A 23129-nucleotide genomic window follows, 5' to 3' on the forward strand; every position below is an offset into this window, starting at 1 on the left:
TCCGAAAGGGTCTGTAGTGACACCAGGGACTTGCCTGACACTAATGAGAAGCCAACTTGTACGTGAGAAATGAAAACACCAACAGAGGGTGAACCCCAAATCCAAGCCAACGACGCCTTCCCACCACGTCTGTGACTCCAACAATCCTGTAACGCCACAGGGAAGCAGGGGATGTGTTTCAGAGACCACAATCAAACCATGAACTGGTTCCACATGCACAAAACACCAAATCCACAGGGCTTCAGCTGCCACCAGTGTTAAAGCCTGTCTCATTTCATCCCAGCTGGGGGACAGTGGGGTGCTGGGAGGGGACCTCAGACAGATGCACCAGCAAAGCCTGTGATCCCCCAGTCCTGTTCAAGGGGTGCACCCACAGACTCCTGAGAATGACTTTCCTCTCTTGAAATCCTTTCTCTAAACAAGATGCTGATAAGGATGACAGACTGCAAGCTGGAGGGACAGTGCCCTGCCCTGGGCTAGATGTAACCATGCCCCCAGGGCTGGGGAAGGGCTAGCAGCAGCAGGAACGTAGAGGATGAGACTCAGAGTAGGGAAAAGGGAGTAACAAAGTGTAAAACAAAGGGGCAATTGCCCTCCCAGCAGCCAGGAGTCTCGTCTCAGTAACATCATGCCAGCAGAGCAGAAAAGCTGATTTAAAAAAACAAACCTGACAGAAATCTCATCTCCTCGGGTGAGCTAGTTGAGAGAGCAAATTTTTTGCAATTATATATCAAGGCATCCGTCAAAGGGGACTTGATTAACCATTTCATTGGCTGCATAATTGGAAACCAACTGTTGTATAATTAATAGACTTACTAGGAGGCAGGCAAAGTCCATCAGGAGCCCTACAGGTAACTTCTTAATGGGGAATCAGCTCCCTTTGATTAAGAGCTGCTGCAGCGCTGGCGAGTTGTTGAGAGGCAGGCAGAGCACACTGAGGAGCATCCACCACACTGCCACAACCAGCCTCTGGCCACCAAGAGACTGGGTCTCCCCCAGGCTGTTTTGGGGCAGGACCAGGCTGGCCCCTGTCTCCTGGGGCAGTAAGAGATGCCTGATGGAGAGTCTCATCCCTAAAGAGAAGGGAAAGCTACATCTGGGCACTGGTGTCAGCTCCCGAGGAGGGGGAAAATCACCAGCATCAGCTGGACACATCTGATTTACCTCCCCTGGCAGCAACATCCCAGGGCAGCAGCTGGACTGGGAAGAACTCATAGATTCTGCCACAAACTGGCTGCTGGGAACCCTTCCCTCCCCATCCATCTCCACAGATGTTCTCAGAGTAAAATACCTGTAGTGACACACAGAAATCAAAATCCCACATGCCTGAAAGGTGCCTGAGCTGGAACCAAATGAGACTGGTCAGAGAAGTGAAGGGAAGCCTATTCCCCCTACCTGCCCCCTCTGCCTCTCCCAAACAGACAGTGGTATATCCTGGAATGCTGAGGTGCCAAATGATTCCCAAACTGCCCATGCATTTCTTTACTCCTCTCTCTCATCTCAGCCTTATGGAAACAATGCAGTCAAAGGAAACCTCTGCTGAGTGTAGAGACACCCAGGTTTGTCACCTGCTGTAAGGAGCCAGGACCACTGATTACCAAGATGCAAGTACCCAAATGAAAATTAATTATGATTTTCATTCACAGCCAATGACAGCATATTATTGCACTGAACAACAGGAAAAATTATTCTCTCCCATTTTGCATCAAAGAGGGTGCAATCGGGCTGCATATAATTGTGCTTAATGATGAAAACAAACAAAGGGAACAGCTGCGATTTATTAATCCCATTACAAATAATAAAAGAAGTTCCTGAGAGCTGTGAACACACTTGTGATGCTCAGAGAGCAGGCAACAGCAAGACACTCAACAGATGTTGGGCTGCTGTTGGCAGGCAAGAAGAGGACCTGTGCCCCTAAAGAGCAGCTCATTAATGCCATGGGTTCATCTCACATGGTCCCCTCCATGCTCTTGCCCAGGACTTGGAGGATTTATTTTAAGATTGTGGGACTTTTAGCCTGGAGGAAGTGAGCACTGGATGATGTCTCAGGGATGATAGCTGGACCACAGCAAATCTAGATCTTCCAGACTTCTCCACTTTCACTCTCATGGTAGTCACAGAACTGTGTGCAAACTGTAAAACCCCAGAACCCCTTCATGACCAGCCCATTACCCAGAGCAACTGGGGCCTCTGGGATGTGTCATCCAAAATCATCTAAGGACTGGCATAGAAGTCCCACCAGCATGGTCATCAGTACCTGGCCACCAGCTGCATAGTGACCACCACAGAGCATCTTCCCAAGAACCAGGAAAGCCAGGATCTCCTCTTCCCTCCTGTAAAGCACTGAGTTCCATAGGATATTGGCCACCATGACCTCGGTGCTGACCTTAAACCCAGGAGCCAGGTCTGCTACGACTTCCCCTTGGACCCCTTAAATCCACACCTCAAAGAGGCACTGGGAGAAGCCTCTTTGGATTGCTGCGTGGTACAATAGGCACCCCGTTTCCTCTCCTGGCTCTGAATGGGAAGATGTTCTGGCACTCTGTCACCTAAATTAGCCACCATTCAAATATAGCCATCAACCCCTTTATTGGGACAATAAAACCTGTACTATCATGCTCTGTGGATAGGCTTATATTTTACTGTAGTTACATATTTTATTGCTTTAATAAGATGTAGGCTGTGGATTTGAGCAGAGTTTTGAGAAATTAATTTGTATAAATTACAACAGAGGAGTTCTTAACCATCCTTACTGACATTCACAAAACAAGCACTGGAGAGACCACCACATCCTCTAAGATCCCTGGGGAGAGGAGCCCAACACCATCTGTACAGTTCTACAGCACTGGTACCACCACAGTGCAGGATTGGTGGCAGTGGATAGGGGAAGCACGCTGAGATAATGCTGGGAACTCTGCAGCCTCATGGAGTTCATGTGCAAAATGTGTAGAAAAATAGGTGTTTCCCACATTACTCACTGCAGAAAATATGAGGAATGAGTACTGCCCACTCCAGCCCCTGGCTTCATGCCTCCCAAGCCTTTCCTTCTCCAGCAGCCCAAGCACAGACATGGAATATGTTACTATTCCACATTTTAAGGTGTGTTTTTCCATAGGAAAACGCAGAGAACTGCAGAAACAAGGACAAAAGGACCCAAGTGGCAGCTCAGGCCTGACTCTGCCTCACCACATCTTACCTCATCCTTGTACTTGGTGATGTAGGAGTAGATCTCGTGCAGGGCACTCATGCTGTTGAACTGGCTGAGGTGTAACCGTGACTGCTCCGCCAGGTACGCGCTCATGTCCTGGTCACTGATGGCTGGCATTTTAGCTATATCTGCATAATATCTGCCAGGGAGGAACAGAGGAGCGGGTCAGAAACAGGGACAGGCAGGAAGGGATGGGTCCCCACCACAATGGTCACAGAGAACAGCCACTGGAAAGGCAAGTGAAGAGCACCTTTACTCCAAGCAGTGACATACAATCACCCATTTTAGCACTACTCACTAAGAGGTCTCTGAGCACTCCACAGAGCAGTCAGCACTGTTAAGAATGTGGTCCTGATGGAGCAGCACCCAGCTCAGTCCAATTCTGCTCACCATGCTGGAAAGCCAAGAGATGTTGCACTAAGGGATTTTCCACCCTCTCCTAAACCACATATTTTTTGTTCTTCCCATCCCATCCCATCGCCATGTTTTGCCACCAAACTATATGCACCAGGACCCTCCACACCTGCAGTAACACACAAGGTTCTGCTACCAGTCTCCTAAGGTCACCATGTTCCTAGAGCCAACCATGCTTCTTTGCATTCAATTAAATGCAATTAAATACTTGGGTTGTGAACACATGACAAGGTGACATCCTGCCCCTGCAGCGATGCATGTGCTGTGGTAGTGGAAAAACAGAATATCCAACAGGATGTTGATCACAACCCTGAGAGGACAAAGCTGCAGCATCCCATTACAGCAGGAGAGTTACACCAAGCAGACATACCAGTGGACTGGCTACTGAGGACTTTTGGAAACCAGGGTTGTGTCCACAGGCCTCATTTTAAAAGATACTGCTCCCTGGGAGCAGCCAGAGCTTGTTTGCTGTGGGAGGGTATTACCAGCATTTCCACCTGGAAATACAGAGTGCCAGCCTCTCTCAGGTTTGCTCTGCTCCTCATGACTCCCCACTTGGTAAAGTTTCTGGTGCAATTATTAGCATCTCTTAGCTGAATGCTGAGATGGAGCACTGCTGAAGCACTTGGATAGGAGCAGATGGCAGCAAGACCACTTGAGAAGATGAGTATGAGGATCCACTCCATCCCACTGCACTGAACTCAACTAGTGATAAACTACTTGGGCAGTTTTTACAAAGAGGCTCATTCATACCCAGAAAATGATGCAAGAGAATTTCTGGATACTGCCAGGAGAGCAGTGGTCTGAGGTGAGGACCTCTGACTAAACCAGGCATCTCCTACACCCTTAGAGAGATCTCACACCCCAGAGTGACATCTCCCAAAGCAGCAGTTTCACGCTCCAGGTGTTATCATGACATATGGGATGGGAAGAAAGCATCATTTTTCAATACAAGTGCGCATGGCTCACATGGAACAAGATTCCAGTCACACCATCCATTTCCAGAGGACACCTCTGACCCCAGCAGTAGTCTCCTTGGGTTTCTCCAGGTTTCCCTCTTCCTAAGCCCTTCCCTGTGCTATTCCTGCCTCAGATTGGCAGGATGTCCCTTTTTCAGCTGGTGCCTGAGCCACAGCAGCAGACAGACCTTCTGTTGGGACTGGCAGTCCCACTCAGCCACCCCCGCACCACTCCCATCCCTCCTCTGCAAAGCTAGTGACTATAACTGTGCCAAAAGCCAGAAATGCTGATTGTGCCATAAATCCCTGCAGTAGAGGAACAGCAGTAGACATAGTCACCCCCTGCACAGGACATCTCTGCCCCCAGCTCATCTGCCCCTGGGACCATACCAAAGGTAAGCAATGGCAGGAACATCAGTCACCACTGAGATCTCCCACCTCCTCCCCAGGGACGCAGAATGTCTAGACCAATGTTTAACTCTGAAATGGTTTTATACCTTTTTTCTTCCAGGCACATACGCAGAGCTGAATATTTTTTGTCATAGAGATGGCAAGGTCAGAGAAATTCACCTTATGAAGCTTGTGATGTTCCTGTGGGACCCCACTCCAAAGCCCCATCCAGCCCCATGCAAAGAACTTCCTCCTATTACAATGCAGCTCGTCTCTCATCTCAGGCATATTTCAGGGGCACCTTTCCTTCTGATTCCAAGCCCTACCTTCCTCGAGGGAAGACACTTGTCTTTGTACTTGCCTGTGAAACAGCAAGCATGCCAATGGTGCAACAAAAATATCTGTGTACAAGTGAGTACCCAAGGATGATTTAGGCTACAAAGTTCCACCCTTACAAACCAGAGAATATGACATTACTGTTGTCTGGACATCCTTCATTTAGTTTATTCTGTATTTGGTCAAGATGCTGAAAAAGGGCCCTGAGTTAAGAAAAAAGCATCATCTTTAGCCCAGCACATCACCAAGGAAAAGCTGCAACAGGAACCTGAAATCTGCCATTTTTTAAGTTTCATGAAGTTCCATTTCCCAAGATGGCAACGTTTTAACCGTAGCTCTATTTGGAGGGCTTTGGAGGACATCTCCTAGGTTTCTCTCCCAAAAGGATAAAGCTAAACACAGCGTTATGCCTGAGTGCATCAATTTGCAATCAGTCTCATTCAAACCCTGGACCTTTAACACTACATTAATTCAGCAGGACAGAGGGACATCTCTCTTCAGCTAACAGGGAAGGTGGAGGGTGTTGGAAGGTGTCAGGGGACCTGCTCCCCTCCCTGCTCCTCAGTACAGAGACTGCAGCCTGAGCACTGGGAAATGATAATTTTCAAGCATTTCAGCAAAACCTGCATGTATTGTTGTGATACAAAAAAAGCACTTCTCTAGTCCAAGGCTGAGTTCTCACTGCTCTTCAAAAGCAATCAAGTGAGGTGTTAGTAATTCCCTAGTACAGACCAAGTTTTTACAACAGAACACACCAGACAACCTAATAGTGGAGGTTGCTTTTAGCACCCCTTAAGCAAGTCATAAACAGTTCTTTAAAACAGTCATTGTAAACTCATTCCAGGAGACAATCATGAGGAAGCATCATCCCCCAAACCAGAGGACCACCTTCTGCGAGCATTAGTACAATCCTACTTCAATCAGCTGCCAAGAGGAGCCCTCCCAACAACCCACATCCCCACATCCATGAGCATCCACTGCAAGTCCCCCAGGAGAAGCAAGGAGCTATTGCCAAGTTTACTCACCTTTCTACCCAGCTCTTGTAGTTGGGGATGTCCTTGGCATACAGTAGTTTGTTGGAGGGAGAGTCCTTTCCTAGCTTGTGCTCAGAGGTCGAGCAGGAGTCCATGAATGTCTGAGCCACCACGGATAGGCAGGCATCAGTAATACTGTTCTTGTGAATGTCGAACACAAACTGGGGGTTCTTAATCACATTCACCCAAAAACGTAGAGGTAGACTGAGGGATGAAGGAAATATGAGTCAGCACCTGAACCACACCCTGCAGGGCAGCTGGCATATACATGCACCTCCAGTTGTGGAGAAGGAGCTTCCCATGACCCAGAATTGGGCAGGTTGCTTTTTCCATCATTCCAGGGATGCGAACACCCTGGGTAAATGGCCGTTCTCCCCTGCCCACCCCAAAAAGGCTGCAGTTCTCCATGAAGAAATTCCTCAGCACTGCCTACATCCCCAAAGGCAAACCAGGGCAGTGCAGATCTGTGGTTTCTCCAAAGATCCACTCTCACTGAAGAGACCTTGCTGAGCCCGTGGGTGAAACCAGACATGGTCCCTTTCTCTGACATTAATAATCCTTTTGAAGGCGCTGTGTAGCATTTCACACATCTCCCGTGGCAGAGGAGGGAGTTAGCTGGACTCCTCAAGGGACTCATTAGCGCATTTAACACCAGAGGAAAATTTAGGTGGCCTCAGATGCTGGAAATAAAGCTCTCAGCTGTAGAGACAGCAGGTCTCCTGGCGAGCCATCGAGTGGTTGTTTGCTGCATACTGACACACACATGCCACCCTCCATGGCTCCACTTCCCAATCCTGCTGCCCCTCTCCTCTCCTAGGAGCACCTCAGAGCCTCCCCCATCAGAAATCCTCCTCATTCTGCCATCCCCCAGCACCTACACTCAGTGAATGCTTTTATCTTAAACAAAACACACTTTGTTCCCCAGGACTTTCCTAATGAGGGTACTGGGTGCATGTACATATTTCATTTGTGAAGGGAATGGCCTGGAGAAATTAGCTCCACATGTCGAATTAGCGCCCAGAGATAAGCACAGGCATTAGTATGCAAGAGCCTGTGTGCCCAGCCCCTGAAGAGTGGGGCTTTTTTCCTCCCTTGCCTTTCACTCCTTCTTTTAATATAGGAAGCTGAGTTATAAATCAGTTCCAAGCACTTCCGCGCTCTCACATCTCCATTTAAAAATGTTTCTTTTCCTGCCCTGCTAATTGCAAACAGTTACTGAACTACACAGAAGCGATTTGGCTGCCATTTAACAAATGCCAGACACGGGGAACGTACGTACCCATCTCCAGTCACAGTAAAATCAGAGAGATGAAATCAGTGAGGCAGCAGAAATGAAAAATGCCAAAGGGGGCTAAGAGCCAACACCTGCCGGAGCCCCAGCGCGGCACCCAGGTGTCACAAGCTGCCCCGCCCCAGCGCTCAGCCAGCGATTAGCAGAGCAGGGGCTGGCTCTGCGGGCAAGGGCAGGGAGGATGTGTACACAGAGCTGTGCTGACTTTGTTTGGGCACGGCTGAGTGACAGCAAGGAGTGTGGAAACACCTTCAGGACAGCAGAGATGAGAATTGGGGCTGGCATCCCTGAAGGAGCCCGGAGGATGGAGAGGCCAAGGTGAGATGGGAACAGAGCCCTCAGCGACTGACGGCAGCCATCAGGGGGAGTGTGGTGCTTGAGATCTGGGGAAGGGCTGAGGGAGCACTGCATTCCTGGGATTTTTTCTGCGAAGGAAGGCATGCTAGGGATTTACCCACACCCGAAATACAGAGATATGGGCCTCTCTTGTCCTGGATCATTTCCAGGTTCATATTTCTGCTCCCTGTGGGAGGGCTTGGAAGCTGTAATGTTGTTAGCCCACACCCCAGCCCACTGTCCTTCTCCATTACCAGTTACTCTTCCAGGTGTGCCTGACGTCATAATCATTGATCTGATGCTTATCAGCTTGTTCATCCAGGAAATCAAACATGTATTTGATGGCGAGGGGCAGTGCACTCCCACGGTGAGCTGTGCTAAAGATGGTCTCAAACAGGTCATCCACAAATTTCTGCAGGGTGCCCTGGGGAGAAGAAAGAGAAAAGGGCTGCTCAGCAACACCCTGGGCCAGCAGAGAGTTGGGTCTTTAAATAACGATCAGCCTCTAACCAATTTCACTTCTATTCCTACACCTGAAGGAGCAGCACAGTACAGTCTGTATAACCCTGCTGGTTCTCAGTGGTTTATACTGGGAAACAGACACTGCAGTGATGAGGTATCTCCTTCACTGTATGATCTGGCATGCTAAAAGTACACAAAGAAAAACACCATACAAAACAAAAAAGTGTTGTGTGTGCTGAGGGAAGTGGAACATGCTGCAGTGCCAAATACCTGGGGTAACCACCCTTCCCACATCACCAGTTCTGCAGTTTTATCCCAAACACCAGAGGTACCTATCCAAGGAATCTCTGCTTTGCAGACCACCAGCTGCTCAAGGATACATGGAATAGTAAAACCACCAGAAGGTGCAAAGAGCAAACAGGAAAATCCACTCAGGGGATATTCACCATAGTTTCAACACACAAACCCTTCACCTCCAGCTCAGAAAAGAGACCAGGTGAGGACCTCTTCCTGTGCTAGAGCAGGAGGCTAACAAAAGAGCAGTGTTTACCACTTTTGGACAACCCAAATCACTACCATCCCCACCCAGACTTCCAAAGCCAGGCACCAGCTCTGGGTCTCTGGGCCATACCTTGGTGGCCAACAGACGGGTCAGGTAGATCTCGGAGACCATCTTGCTGCCCCGGTCGCCCTCCCTCTGGTCCATGTGGTCGTGGTTTTTCACCAGGTGCCAGAGCTTGGTGCCGCTCTCCAGGTCGGGGGTGATCATGGGGGTCCGTGAGCGCAGGCTGTCGGGGCTGCTGGCTGTCCTCAGCATGCTCTCTGCAAGCACAGGGGATGCTCCTACCCTGCCACTTCTGCCTCACCACCAGCCTCATCATCCCCCTTCCCTCCACAGGAGCTTTGGGATTCAGCCTCTGCAGCCACCATGAACTGGGAGCTCTGCTGTGACCATCCTCACAGCCTGCTAGGACACATGCAAGCCTGGCTGATGTACAGGGGCCAGGACAACCATGGAAGGAATTCTGCAGAGCCTGTCCTGCTCCCAGCACACAAGTGCCAGGATCACAGATGCTTCCTTGCCACATTGAGCTGATCACACTATTCCCTTCCAAACCAAGGCTGAAGTACACCTGCCAGTACATTCGTGGGAGTCTTTAACTCTGCTCTTTTAAGTGCTAAGTGCCTCTGTGCTTATTTTAATTAGATTTCAGGGGAATAAAATGGAAAGGATCCCTTAACAGCAGCCATCTAACATTTGCCTTTTTCCCCTGAGCCAAACACAGTGCAAAGAAAAATGGCTCTGAGGGCACCTGCTCCCTCTCCAACACTAGAATAAGTAGCATCGTGCAGGAGAGCTGGGAGTTTGGAGGACTTTGTCCACATGAGTTACAGTTCTAGTCACTTGCTCTGTGCCTTGGTCCACATGCCCAGCCCAATGCCACCTCCCCAGCCAGCCCAGAGGAGGATGCCCTTGTGCACTCACCATATCTGCTGAGGGACTTGGTGAAGGTGGAGGAGTTGGAGATGTTGTATGCTGAGTTCTGCTTGGGCACCAGGGCTACCGAGGAGCCATCTGTCACCTGCGGGCAGAAATGGGCTGAGCAGGCTGCCACACCAGGGAGGCGCAAGGGGAACAGCCCCAGCATGAGGAGAAACCAGCCCCAGAGGGATGGAGTGACACTGCCACCACCCCAGGGACATCATCTCCAGCAAAGCAGGCTGACATATCTCTGTGGCAGGTGGGGGAAGGGGCAGAACAGGAACACACCAGAAAGCTCAGCATGAGAGTGGCAGAGTAAGGTCAGAGTGGGAAACAGCCTCTATGAACCCTGGAAATACCCCATTTAAAAGGACCACAAACATGAGGTGCAGGCAGGAAGGTGACTGCAGACCTCCTGGCCATGGCCCTGGAGAGCTGAGCCCAGGCCCTGACCAAGCTGAGGAGGGAGAAAAGATGCTCAAGCTCAAAGCAGCTGGTGACTGCTCCATGTTCTCCATCAAGGACAGCCTTACCTGGTAGTGGGCCAGGGTGTTCAGCCTCTTCCAGTCATTGTCAATCTTCGTGGTGACGTCTTCATCCTGCAGTATGATGCGGGCCATCCTGCCCTGCCGCCACTCTGTCCCCATGAGGGAGAAGGGCTCATGGTTAGTCAATAATGGGAGCACAAAGCTAAGGCAAGGGTAGAGCACAGTCCCAAGGCATCAACTTAAGAGGCCTCCCACCCCTCTCTGAGCCCCAGGCTGATGGCTATCAATGTGTTGGACAAATCCAAGTACTCAGGAAAAGACAGCATCAGTTTGACCCTAGTGACTGTTACCTTTGCTCCCCTCCATTCCCCTGTCCCCCCTTTAAGAACAGGACTATTAATACTGCTCTCAACTATTGCTGGCCTCCTTGGATCTCAAGACACCTCAAGTGTGCAATTCAGCCCCCAGAAGACCCAAGAGGGCTCTCCTCCCCACCCCTTCCACTGGCAGGATCCACACCCTCATGTCAGTCAGTGCCACCAGCATGCCAAAAGTGGACTGAACAAGCATAAATGTACTTCTGTAAGATATGTTGATTTTCCTGCCCTGCACAGATTTATTGGCATTTCTGCTTTTAGTCACATCCCTGTTCTCCACAGGGAAGTGCTTAGCCTCTCTCTTACCCAGGTCCATGTCCCCAGCTTTGGGTCGCTGGGAATAGGGCACGCCCTTGTAGACAGCATCCAGCAGCTTCTCCTTCACCTGCGTGATGGTGTCGCAGTTCAGCACCTTGACAGGGATCTCTGGGGCATTCTCATTCTCAGGGTTCACACAGTTGAGGGTCTGCACAGGGTCAGAAAGGGTCGAGTGAGAGGCTGTGACACACTGGCTGCAAAGGCAGGTCCAAGGACACAAGGCTACAGCTGTCTACAGGCCATGTCTTCTCACCTCCTGAGCTGCTGTGGAGTTGTAGCCACATGGCACATTCCTGCTCCCCTTTCCCCACCTCTCCCTGCCACGCTCAAACCTCCAATTCCCAGAAGGGAAGCACAGTGTCAGTGAAGGAATCTTGGGCCAGCAAACCCTGCCGTGTGCCAAAGCCTGTTGAGAACAAGCAATGCCCAGGCACACCCCACTCCCCTCCCAAACCATCCCTGTGGAGACTGAGCTGCAGGTGAAGAACCAGCTGCAGGCTCAGCCAGGGCAAGGGTCTGGCTCATCATTTAGCTGGACAGAGGACATGGCTCAGAAGAAAGAGGAGAAGTATCTCTCCATCTCCTGCAGTGTTCCCAAAGCTCTAATTTTGATCCCCACTGAACGTGAGCTTTGGGCTGCTCCATATAGCACAAGCTCAACAGCATCTCTCCCAAACCTGCCATTGCCAGGGGTTTGCTTGGAAAGATATGGAGCAGGATTCAGTTCATGTTTGGCTTCCTTGGGCCCATGGCAAGAGCAAACCTTGCCAAGAAAAGGCCCTGTTTCTGACCTTGTCTGACATGGGCCCCACTCAGACAGGATGAGAGGCACCGCAGGAATGCTGGAGAGAACAACAGACAAAATTCTCTCTAAAAGTATTTTGTGTGCCTCCAAGATCTTGTTAAATAGGATCTGGCAGTCCTAGCAAGCACCAGTGCCACTGAGGCTTCTGCTTGCACTAACCAGCATTTTGTAGTCAATCTGCTGCCGGATGAGCTTGTCCTCACTGAGGGAGTAGCGAGCCTCTCCTGTGATGGCATCAATGGGTCCCTTCTCCATCTGCTGCTTGATGGCACAGTAGAGCATGAAGAGTGGTTCCCCAGCACATTCCTGTGGGACAGGGGGATGGAGGAGAGGAGAGAGAGGAGTTAGAAGGTGCCAGGCACCAACTTTGCCTTTCAAGAACCACCAACATATCAGAAGTCTCCCGTGGCCCTGCAGCATCAATCCCCACACATGGCATTACAAAAAGTCGTCATCCCTTGCTCAAGACTGCAAGGGAGGGGAGGGGGGTTCCATGGTAAAATTCATCTTGTGGAGGAACTCACTCTCTCCTTCCAAACCCACTGGAAGTTGTTTGTCTATCAACCTCAGATTCCCAGGGCTTGCAGACACTTCTGGGTGAATTCTGATCATTCTGCAAGCCAAAGATGAGCTAAAAATGGTAAATTCAGGTCTACTGAAGAGCAGATTGAATCTGGGGACCTTGAGTATGAGATACAGCCTGTCTTTTGAGCTGCTTCAGACAAAAGAAGCACCTGAGAACTGGAAAAGGCACACTGCAGTGGGACAGTCTGGGGGCTCTTGCCCAGATACCACGATGCAGTTCTGACACCTGCCAGGAGCCCAGTCTCACATGAGAGAAGGTAAAAGGAGGTCCCTCCAAATGACAGCTGGGCACAGCCAGCCAGACCCACTGGAAAGGAAAAGCAAGGGAGCAATCCACAGACAGCCCTACCCTGAGTCTCCAGGTGATGGAAGGGACCAGGCAATAACCTTTTCTGCAGTTAAACCATTTGCCACCTACACATCTCCACTGCCAAGGCCTTGTAGTCAGAGCCAGCTTTAGCTACCAAACAGAGCCACGTCAGCATCTATCTCACACATGTGAGGAAGGGAAAGGGAAACTGGACCAGACACTTCCCCCTAAAACATGCTGCATGCTGGATTCAGAAACACTAAAGGACCTGCCAAGGCTGGAAGCACCAACCAGACTGTAGCCAGGATTTGACATTGCAGGACTGGGAGTGGACACCCATTCATAACCCAGGGCCCAAACATGTTCCCTGAGCTGCATCCCAATGAGCCCTTCCAGATACAGGCATTAGCCCTAAGGGAGAAAAAAGGGAACAGAGAGGTTGGAGAGAAGTCCCAGCAGATTCTACCCCACTAGCCCTCATCCCTCCCTCCCGGCCGCCTCACAAATAAATTGTACTTTGGTGCAAAGTGCGGCTGCTCTCCCTGTCACCATATGCTGTTAGCATCTCGTTAGCATCTGCGGTAATTAAAGAGACAGCTGCTAACGAGCAGGAACAGGCATACATCATCCCCAGACCTTCCGACAACATGCCTGTCTTTGAAATTATGTTTCATTTGCAAACTTGGCTTCATTAAGTCAGCTTGGAAAAGTGAGAGACCCAAGTGGGTGCTAGGCTGCAAAACACCCGCTGCCTGCAAGGCGAGGCTGGCTGCAGAGTGGTGAGAGCCCAGGGGTCCCAGGGCACCTCAAGCCTACCCCTCTGGTTCTGGTGGAAGGACTTAAATTCCCTTTTTTGGTTGCTTGCAAAAACTCCTTGTGAAAATTCCAGGTCTGTGGAAGTGGTATGGATACAGGATGGCTTGGAGCAGGACTCTTGCTTTCATCTGCCATGGCTGCTACAGTCTCAGCCCAGAGATTTCACCTCTCCAGTAAGGCATGGCTGCTACCCCCACATCTGCGGCTCTGCACCCACCTCTAGGGATTCATACCAGGAGAGGTGGGCTCAGTCTTTCCTACACTGGCTTCTCTGTCTGTTCCTAGTGTGGGTCCTACCCCTAAAATGCAACACCTCACTCCCAGCCGCACTGTCCCCACTGGCTCTTGAAGACCAGGGCCGAGGTGCTGCTGTGGGTCACAGCTCACTGAGACAATGCAGATGAGGATGGTTTAGGGATCATCTTTGACAGAGACCAACAAAATGAACAGGGTGCTGGGCAGTTCACCTGAGATGAACTCCATCAGGTGAAATACAGAAGGAGACCACTGAGATGTGGCCAGGCGGTCCCTCAGGTTAATGAAGGGCAGCCTGTTCCCCAAATGTGACTGTGCCCACCCTGCCAGCCCTTATGCAGTTTGCTCACTGCTGGGGAGCTCTGGGGGCTCTCCATGTGAGCCAAGTTGGAGGAGGGCAGCTGCAGACACCCTGTGAATGCCTGCGTTGATATGTTGGGAGAGACTGAGACAAGCCAGCTAATTCCCAAACTGTCTTACTGACTAGATCTAGCTCATCAGGCACCTAATATTGTGCATTTTTCAGCACTTGTCTTGATTTATCCATCTCCCTTTCCCTGAGGTGCCTCATTAAGAGTCTGATAAATGCTACTACAGGGTCCTCCTGAAAGCACCAGCCCTCACTGGCTCCCCACGCTTCTGGCCCTGGGCATGAGGGGCTGTCCTGTGCCTGTCCCCATCCCTCACCCCAGTGTATCTTCCTCTGCTCAGGGCAGGTTTGCTGAGAACAGATCCAGAAGCTGGGCACGTGGCTGTCTGCCTCATTTACATGCACAATTACTGCAGTCTGGGGCACTTTCCCTGCTGGCAAGCTGTCTGTTGTGAAACTCTCCATCTACTCCACAGCCCTCTCCTGCTGTTGCTGCCACCTGTGATCCTCACTGTCCAGAGACAGGTGAGAACAGCCTCGTGGGTCTCCTCTGGTGGGACTGACCCAGAAGAGGGCATGAGCATATCCTCAAGTCTCTTCCAGTTTAACTCAAGTGACTCAAGGAGTGGAGTTTCAACCACTTCCCAAGGAGATGAATCCCAGCGTAACAAATTTCACAGCCAGCAAGTTCATCCAGGCCCTCTGTGCATGTTTCTCTTGTAATGGTGCACCTAGATCTCCTGCAGCTACCACCCAGAGACTAGAGGTGTTTTCCCATGTCCAAGTCATGGTGTAGCCAAGGACTTTTTTATAAAGAGACATTGCCCTGGTTCCACCATCCCCAGACCTTTCACCTTCTACTCCTTATCCTCACAACCTGCTCTGGTAATCACTGGTAATGTGCCCAGAAGCCTCTCTGAAGGGGTCAAGGACAGATGCAGGACAGCGGTGGCGCATGAGCTAATCCAAAGTAGCTTCTGAACATGGCCCAGTCCAGCCAGGGACGGGTCAAGGGTGTCAGGCCACACACAAAAATACAATGTACCCAAACCCTGCTGTAGGTGTTCATAGGCTGTGCACTGCACTTTGCTCAGCTAAAGCACAACCCTCTTCAGTTCAAGGAGCCTTAGAGGAGTTTATCCACAAGGAAAGCTACTCCTGCCAGTCCCACCAAGTTCACAGAGCCCAAAGAGCTTTCTGCCAGTGCAATACTCAATCCCACTGGGTACCGCTGATGCAAAAGGGCCCTGCTGGACAAAGCCCTGGCACAAAGGAGAGGTGGGAGGTTTGACATCTCCCTATGACCAGCACAGCTCTTCTCCTCTCCCACCCCTGGCAAGAAATCTCCAGCATGCTAGATAGATTTTATAGATACAGGCTATTCCTCGACAGAGGCAAAAAGCCAAGTGCATGTAAGTGATATTATAAATCACCTCTCGTTGACGATCACTTGAGTTCTGCTGAGACTCCTGCTCGCTCTCATCTCTTGGCTGGAAATAGTTCAAACCCTCTTTATCTTAATGAGGGATGAAATCCCACAAAAACAGCAGTGTGCCACCCAGTCTCACTGCACCGACACCAGGCAGGATCCCAAGAAACAGCCTTGCTGCCTGACAAAGCAGGATCGCAGACATTGTTCACCCATCGGAGTCATCCCAAAGCTGCAGCAGGACTGAGCCTGGGGTCCATGCACTGGAGCTGCTGCTGTGTAATCTGCATGGAAACTGGTGCAGCTGTAGTAGGTAGAAGCACTGGTGCTGATGGAATAAATGTTCTCAATATGGGTAGATGCACCAGTGGTAAAAACAGAGCTTACACTGTGGCGTCCTCTTCTCCTATCCCAATGAACTTGGAAACAGGTGAATAAAAGCTAAAAGGCTCTGCAGCCTCATGCAGGTGCAGTTCAGAGCTCTGTCCCTGGCTGTCAACAAGCCCCTCAAGGCATCCGTCCCCACCAGGGCACCTCTGTCAGGGGAAGCAGCAGCAGAAGTAGAGATGCCTGCAGGAAACAATTCCCCTACCACAGAACCTCAGTGTTGGAGAAATGAAGGAAAAGCAGCAGCATTACATGAAGAGTGCAACTCATCAAACTACAACTCAAAGAGGCAGAAACAGCCCCGATCACAGCCATGCCCACAGAAGGATCAGCTCTCAGGGCTTTTTCCTCCTGAGTTACACAAGCAAAGGCAAGAAGAGAGAAATGGGGACTACTCCAAAACTCAGCTGAGTTGCTTCAGATTTATCTTTCCTCAGGGCACCATTGTTAAAATCTCAAACCCACTATGCATTAAGCAATCCCAATCTGTATTTCATTTCCCAATCTCAGCTATTTCCCAAAAAGGAGACCAGAATCACATCTCAGTAAACCAGGATGGAAACAGAGATCTGAGAAGCAGTCTCTGCTCTGGGAGGGAACAGCAATGCTCAAAGCATGTCAGCCTGGGCTTTGGGTAGCGTGCTACCTGGCCCTGTGAAGCAGGAACCACCTCCCTGCCCACACAGGGTTGTCATCCCTTCCCAAACTCACCTTCAGAAACTTGTACAGCAGAAACGTGAACCAATTTGTCAGCATCTTCTCTGCCACTGACTCCGTTCTGTAGGGAAGGTAGAGAGCAAAGCCATCAGCAGAGAATATTAAAGGTCTCTGATCTCACCCGTTGCCACCTCACCCTTAGACTTTAGCTAAATTATTTTTGGCTGTAAAAGGCTTCACCTGGAAAGGAGGCTCAAAGCAAGGTGCACGAGCAGGCAGCACAAGCCCTGCTGGCAAGCCTGCCCATCAGCAGCCCCACAGGAGAGAAAAGCAAATTAGTCTCCAGCGTATTTGGAGAACTGCAACAAGCTCAACCTTGTCCCACTGGGAGTCTCACCAGGGGATGAGAAGCTTTCTGCTTCTCCCTCATATCTTCTACTTCAGTGAACTTTGTTTCTTCTATGATGTCCCATTGGAAGCAGGCAGCTCTCCCCACAGGAGGATTGTATGAGGCACCTGAGCCAAGTACAATGTCTCCAAATGTACCTCAAGCTCCCCAGATAATGTACAACCTAAAAGAAGGGCTGAGGTTGCAAGGCAAAGACAGATCTAGCTGGAAGCCCCTTTCCCCACCTGGGAGCTGCTGTTGCCTTCTGGTCCTGCAGTGCACTCAGTACTGCCATTGCCCTGATGCAGGCCACCAGTACTGGTGACATGGGACTCCCCTGCAACTCCTGAAGCAGCCCTTGATCTCCAAAGCATCATAGTCCAGGGCCCATAGTAGAGCAAGAGGACATTGACCACCACCAGTCCACTGGTACATGGCCTTGGTTAAAGCCACAACCAGATTCAGGTCTGGAAACTTTGACCCAAATACATTTTTGATCAAACTTATCCTCACTACTAATTCAGCTGAAAACAAGGGGATTAAAGAAGGAGGGAGTAAGAGCAGTGGTTGGAAACTTAACCTGTTTTCCATGTACTTTTGAAACACAAACACTGTGCCAGGCTTGGAATTTAACCATGCCTGCATGGTGAAGTTTAGGGTTGCTGTGTGTCTCCTTGGAGTGGGGTGGTGATGTAGGAGTTTGCAAGTGTACACTGCTGCACCCACCTGCTCCAAAAGAAATTTAAAAATGGAGCTGTGCCTCTCAGCTTTTGGATATGCAGTTAAAGGAAGCAGCCAAAGCTGCCTTGAGAAAACCTATATATTATCCCTAGTTTCCTAAAGTACTGTTCAAATCTAGATGCCATTTTGCTCCACAGCAGCATAGCAGGGAAGGCCCAGGGAGTTGCCTGTGTCTGCTGGGGACCATGCACAAAATGGAGAGCAGGATCCCTCAGGATGGTTGCAAAATGTGTGAATAGAATGAGGGACCTCGTGGTCTGGTACTGCAGCCAGGATGTGCCACAACATCAGAGAGAGGGACATGCAGGCATGGAGGGAGCTGAGGGTGACACCAGACCCTGGTGAACCCTTCAGCCCTACAGACGCAGCTTAACATGCCTGTCTCTGCACCACACCTTATCTCTCTGCCATAAGAGTAAAACTCCCCTTAACATGTTCATTATTTTTAACATGGCCTTCACTCCTAAAATCTTCAGCTTATCCACCCATTAATTATCACATCAGCCACTTGCAAATGCAGATGGTTCTAAAAGCACAGGCAATACTAATAACCTCAGGGACATGGCTGCATTCCTCTTGCCCCAGGGAAACAAATACAAAGGGTTGACTCAAGAAACAAAATCCAGAAGGAACCAAAATGTTAGAGCCACCAGAAGGAGTCCCACTGCCCAATTCCATGCACTGCCCAACCACAATGCATTGCCCAGCAGATGGGCCAGGAGCAGTTCCCAAAGACCAGATGGCTGGGGCAGAAAATCCACTTTCCCAGAGTTTATTCAAGCTGTCTCAGTGTCATATGGTCCCTTCCAAGGTTTTCTCTTGTGCTAATGGGGCTTAGCCCTTTTTGCCCTCCCTGGAATAGCACAGCCCTCCTTAAACCATTTGAGGACAGCATTACCTGAGCCTTCAGGGAAGGGAAGGCTTCATGCCCCCATCAGGAAAGAATAATCCACCACAGGGAACAAAAAAAGGGAGAAGGAAAGGGACATGGAGAGAAAGCCAAGGGAGAAGTGGACTGCAGCTACTCAGCAGACATCCTCCCTGGCCCTAGGAAGGACCTGACAAGCCCGTAATGCTTATCTGAAGTGCCACCACTCAGGCTCTGGAGGATGTTTGTCTTTATCCATGATAGAGCCCAGATGCCACAGTAATGGGGGGATTATCCAACAACCAAATAAATAAGTAACAGCTCTCCCCAGTTAGATCAATGCTAATCCAGTTGCCCTGGGCAGTAAGCACACTCTCACACCCAATAGCAAGGCTAATCAAACAGAGAAGCACAGCTCTCTGTACCGTGGCTTCAAGAACAGTGTCTTTGTTAAATATCACTCAGGGAGGCACAAGCAAGGTGCTGGCCAGGGGACTTACCCCTGTCCTAACTGTAATGGCCCTCGAGCACTGTTGCTGGGGACTGGCAGACTCTGGGCACTGGTGCAGGCTGGGCTCTGCCCCTGTGCTGCTGCCACGGCTCAGTCACTGCTGCTGCTGGCCCCCTCATGTCTTTTATTTATATTTTATTGATTTACTTCAGGAGCTGGAAATGCATTCTAAATATTTCAGTGAAACCTGGTGTTATGGAGGAACGATTGGAAGAGAAGAGCCTAAGAATGCAGTCAGGGGACAGGGATGGGGAACAAGGGTTGGCACCTCCAAGACACACCCCACTCCCAGACAGCCATCATCTGCACAACACACCCCCTCTGACACACTGCTGATGAGATGCTTTGAGACATTAATGGCACCCTTGTAATGTGATAAATGAAGCAGAGGGAATAAGAAAGCAACGTCCCTAACGAGATGGGCAACACGGATGTAACTGGGACCAGTCACATTTGGGTCTTCTCCAGGTGTTTCCCCAGGGCCAAGCATACAAAACCTGACAGGCTTTGTCCCGTCTGGCCATGCCACGAACATCAGTTTATCTTTGAAAGATGACCTGGGTTTCTTGAGCCTTTCTGGTGACATGCCAGCCCTGTGCCTCTCAGCCATCCTTGTATCTCTGCCGAAGGCTGGTGGCACCAGGCTGCTGTACCTCCGGATGGGGAGGCACCGCATGGCGTGCAAAGGGAGAAGATGGCACAGAGGGCCTCGAGCTGAACCAGTGGAGCTTATTAATAGTTTTTGTTCAGGACTTGGTGTATCTTTCAATATTCATCAGCCCGTGATGAAGGAGAGCTCAGAGCTATCGTTAAATATTGATGGAGCAGGCAGACTCACGGCAGGGCTTGGCAGGCTGCCTCCTGCTTGCACTTCCCCCGGCCCAGCGAGACTCCCAGCTTGCAGAGATCTGAGTGACTTCCCCAGGAAAGCCCCCATGTGACTGGCAAGGCGGGTAAGCCCTGAGGAGACAGCGGGGAAGGGAGGACTCCTGCCTGATGCCAGCCCACGGAAGTACCCACACAGCCACCAGGCAAGGCAAGAGCTGCCCCACATGCCAAGTGATGTGGGGGACCACCTGGTCACCTTCCCTTCTCCAGGTGACCTACAGCAACACACCACAGTGCCTGGCACCAGCATGCACCCTACCTGCACCAGCCTGAACAGGTGGCAAGCACCTTGCTGTCTCCCTCCCAGGCATCATGAGCCCACACAGGCCAAACTGGAGTGAGAACATCCCACGGGTGCCCTTGAGTTGGCCGGGGCCAGGTAGTCCCACATCCCTCGCACACAGACAAGCAAGGAAATGCTTGACCACAGACTCAGCGCTCTCACTGCCACAGCCAACAGCAAAGCCATCGCTGGTGGCACCCCCAAAGGACACCAGCTGATGTCACTGTGCTCAGAAGTGCCTGGGCACTGTCCCACAGCTCCAGCCTCTCAGGGGGACACTCACCTCCGCAAAAGCAGCTTGGGGTGGTTCTTGCTCTCCAAGTTCTTCTCAATAAGGTCGGACAGGAGCTGTTTCAGCACCCCTGTGGCATACTCCATCTCGCCCTGCAGCGCCGTCATGATGAGCGAGGCCACGTTGCCGCGGTCCCGCATGGAGAAGCTCCGCTGGGCCTCCAGAGTACGGATGAAGGTCAGCAAGAAGTGCTTCTTGTTCAGGAGCTGACCAAAGAGGGTCAAAGACTTCTCCACATTAGCCTGGACCTGCAAGGATAGAGCAAAGCTGAGAGACAGGAATGATGGGAAGGGTGATAAGGTGGCTGGACTGAACCACACCCTGAATTCACTCTCAATCCCACAAAAGGAAATTATGAAAAAGGGTCAAAAAGCTGGACTAGGACTACCCCTACTACCAAGCTTCCCCTTTGGTGATCAGTCTCAGTTCCTCCAGAAGAGTTATCTAGTTTGTATAATCCCAGCATCAGGTTAACACAGTCTCAGGGCATCAATATATATATATATATATATATATATATATATATATATATATATATATATATATGTCTGTATAGACACACCCTTCCACACAAAGACTCTTTCCCACTTGTGTGCAGACACATAAACACACTTCCCTCCCATAAACAAACACCTTCTCTCCCAAGCACACACACAAATTATCATTTTCAATTTCAGCTAACAAGCAGCTCAATTCCCACCCAAGTCACTGCAACATGTGCTTTGGGTATTACATAGAAAGCAAATAAAGCCACAACCCCGAGCAAATCCACCTGCCTTGGGGGGGATAGATTTCAGATGGGGAAATAATAGCAGAAATCTGTCTCTGTCCCACTGCAGACACACCCTAAAAAAGTCCCTGTACTCATGAGATATTTGAAGTTGTGTTTCTGGCCATATTTGGCCATGTAGGACCCAGCAGGGATTTGGCTTGGATGCCTTCACACCTGCATTGCCATCAGCAGCCCAGCTCTGGCCAGCCCTGACCACATTTGCTGTCAGAAATGAATATTTTTACAACACTCCATTTTCCCATTAGAAAAGATGGTTTCCTCTGAATAAAAGCCTTCCTGTGATAAAACATCAGGTTTTTTCTTTAATTCCCCCCCTTGTCTTCCTGATTGGGAGAATAAGCATTAAATTTCGCTTCATGTCGGTATTTGGAGACAAAACAACACTTTTCATTTCAAAACACCAACTCAAAATGAAGAACAGAGTTTTGACACATGAAATCATTTCACTTCAATCAAAACTTTGGATTGGTGCTCTTCAGTTCAGTGAAATTCCTCGCAGTTGTAACTTCCCTCTCCAAAATGCTATTTCCCACTGGACAAAAACCCTGCTTCCCACCAAGTCCTTGTCAATTCCAAGCCCCCATGTTCAACTTGCTGATCATTAGCAGAAATAAATGAACAATACTGAGTTAAATATTTAATCAGGCTTAAATTCTCATAAAGGAGCCAGCCTGCCCCTAAACCCTGCAGAGGAAGGAGCTGGTACCGGTGCTCACTGTGGATTAGCATGTGCGTGAGCAAGCTTCCTTCCGTCACTTGCAATAGCTAATGTTACACTCTGAGCAAAGAGACAAATAAAAGCAAACCTGATTAAATTATATGAAGCTTACACAACTCTAGTTGCTTTATTTAATCTCTTTTGGGGATTTTTTTCCCCTTCGCAAATTTAACCCCTTGCTTCCCAGGCCAGGCTGAGCTGGTGTGCTCTCTCAGGCAGGATGTTTTGAGTTAGGAGCTGGAAATGGACAAAGTCCACCCAGCCTGACACAGCAAATGCAAAATTCCTCCTCTGATACCCTTTTTGATACCCTTTCCACTTTCCCTCTTTAGGGAAATTCTTTTAGAGCAAGAGCAGAGGTGAGAGGAGAGTCAGGCATCTGCACATACAGGAAGGGCTGTGCCCCAGGGAGACCTACACGCCTGCTTTGGCTCTGAGCATCCGGAAACCTGAGCTGCAAGGGGAAATCCATGGAAACAGGGTCCCCACCACCCTCCAGAGCTGGGATTAGGGGCTGGGGAAACAGAGCAGGCAGAAGGCCAGGGCCCACGCCGTAGCCATGCTGGCGTACAACACCAGCACGTGCACTTGCAGTTGGTAAGAGCTTGTTGTGTTGTAATTAGTGACCGTGCATCTTGCACCAGGGCCAATTACTTCTCCTAAATACATTGTGAAGCCCACGTCGACATTAATTACTGTGCTGGGTCAGCAGTGAGGGGAAGCGAAGGTCACCCCCCTCCTTCCTCTTGTAATCAAGAGTGGCCTCAGCAGCCCAGCACACGAGAGGCAATTGCTATGCAATTGCTTGCACTAAATTATACAGAGGTGGGGAGGACAGGAGAAGAGAAGGAGCTGGTTTGGGGAGCAGAGGAAGGATGCCAAGGATGGGTTCTGCATGGGGAAATGGAGCCAAGCAAGCAGGCGATGTCAGACAACC

General features: G+C 50.2%; 1 protein-coding gene across 4 annotated transcripts in view; it reads right to left on the reverse strand.

Moving 5' to 3' along the window:
• PLXNA1 (plexin A1) overlaps positions 1-23129 on the reverse strand; it is a 115609-nt gene that overhangs the window by 4527 nt on the left and 87953 nt on the right. For all 4 annotated transcript variants that reach the window (XM_038148800.1, XM_038148802.1, XM_038148803.1 and 1 more), the window contains exons 22-31: positions 20673-20929; positions 16765-16831; positions 12061-12207; positions 11085-11244; positions 10447-10550; positions 9917-10013; positions 9062-9252; positions 8223-8392; positions 6333-6545; positions 3197-3347 (exon numbers count right to left, since the gene is read on the reverse strand). In XM_038148800.1, coding sequence (XP_038004728.1) covers positions 3197-3347; positions 6333-6545; positions 8223-8392; positions 9062-9252; positions 9917-10013; positions 10447-10550; positions 11085-11244; positions 12061-12207; positions 16765-16831; positions 20673-20929 — 1557 coding nt within the window. The remainder of the gene's footprint in view (positions 1-3196; positions 3348-6332; positions 6546-8222; positions 8393-9061; positions 9253-9916; positions 10014-10446; positions 10551-11084; positions 11245-12060; positions 12208-16764; positions 16832-20672; positions 20930-23129) is intronic.

The sequence above is a fragment of the Motacilla alba genome, chromosome 12 (genome assembly GCF_015832195.1).
Source record: "Motacilla alba alba isolate MOTALB_02 chromosome 12, Motacilla_alba_V1.0_pri, whole genome shotgun sequence".
NCBI classification, from domain to species: domain Eukaryota; kingdom Metazoa; phylum Chordata; class Aves; order Passeriformes; family Motacillidae; genus Motacilla; species Motacilla alba.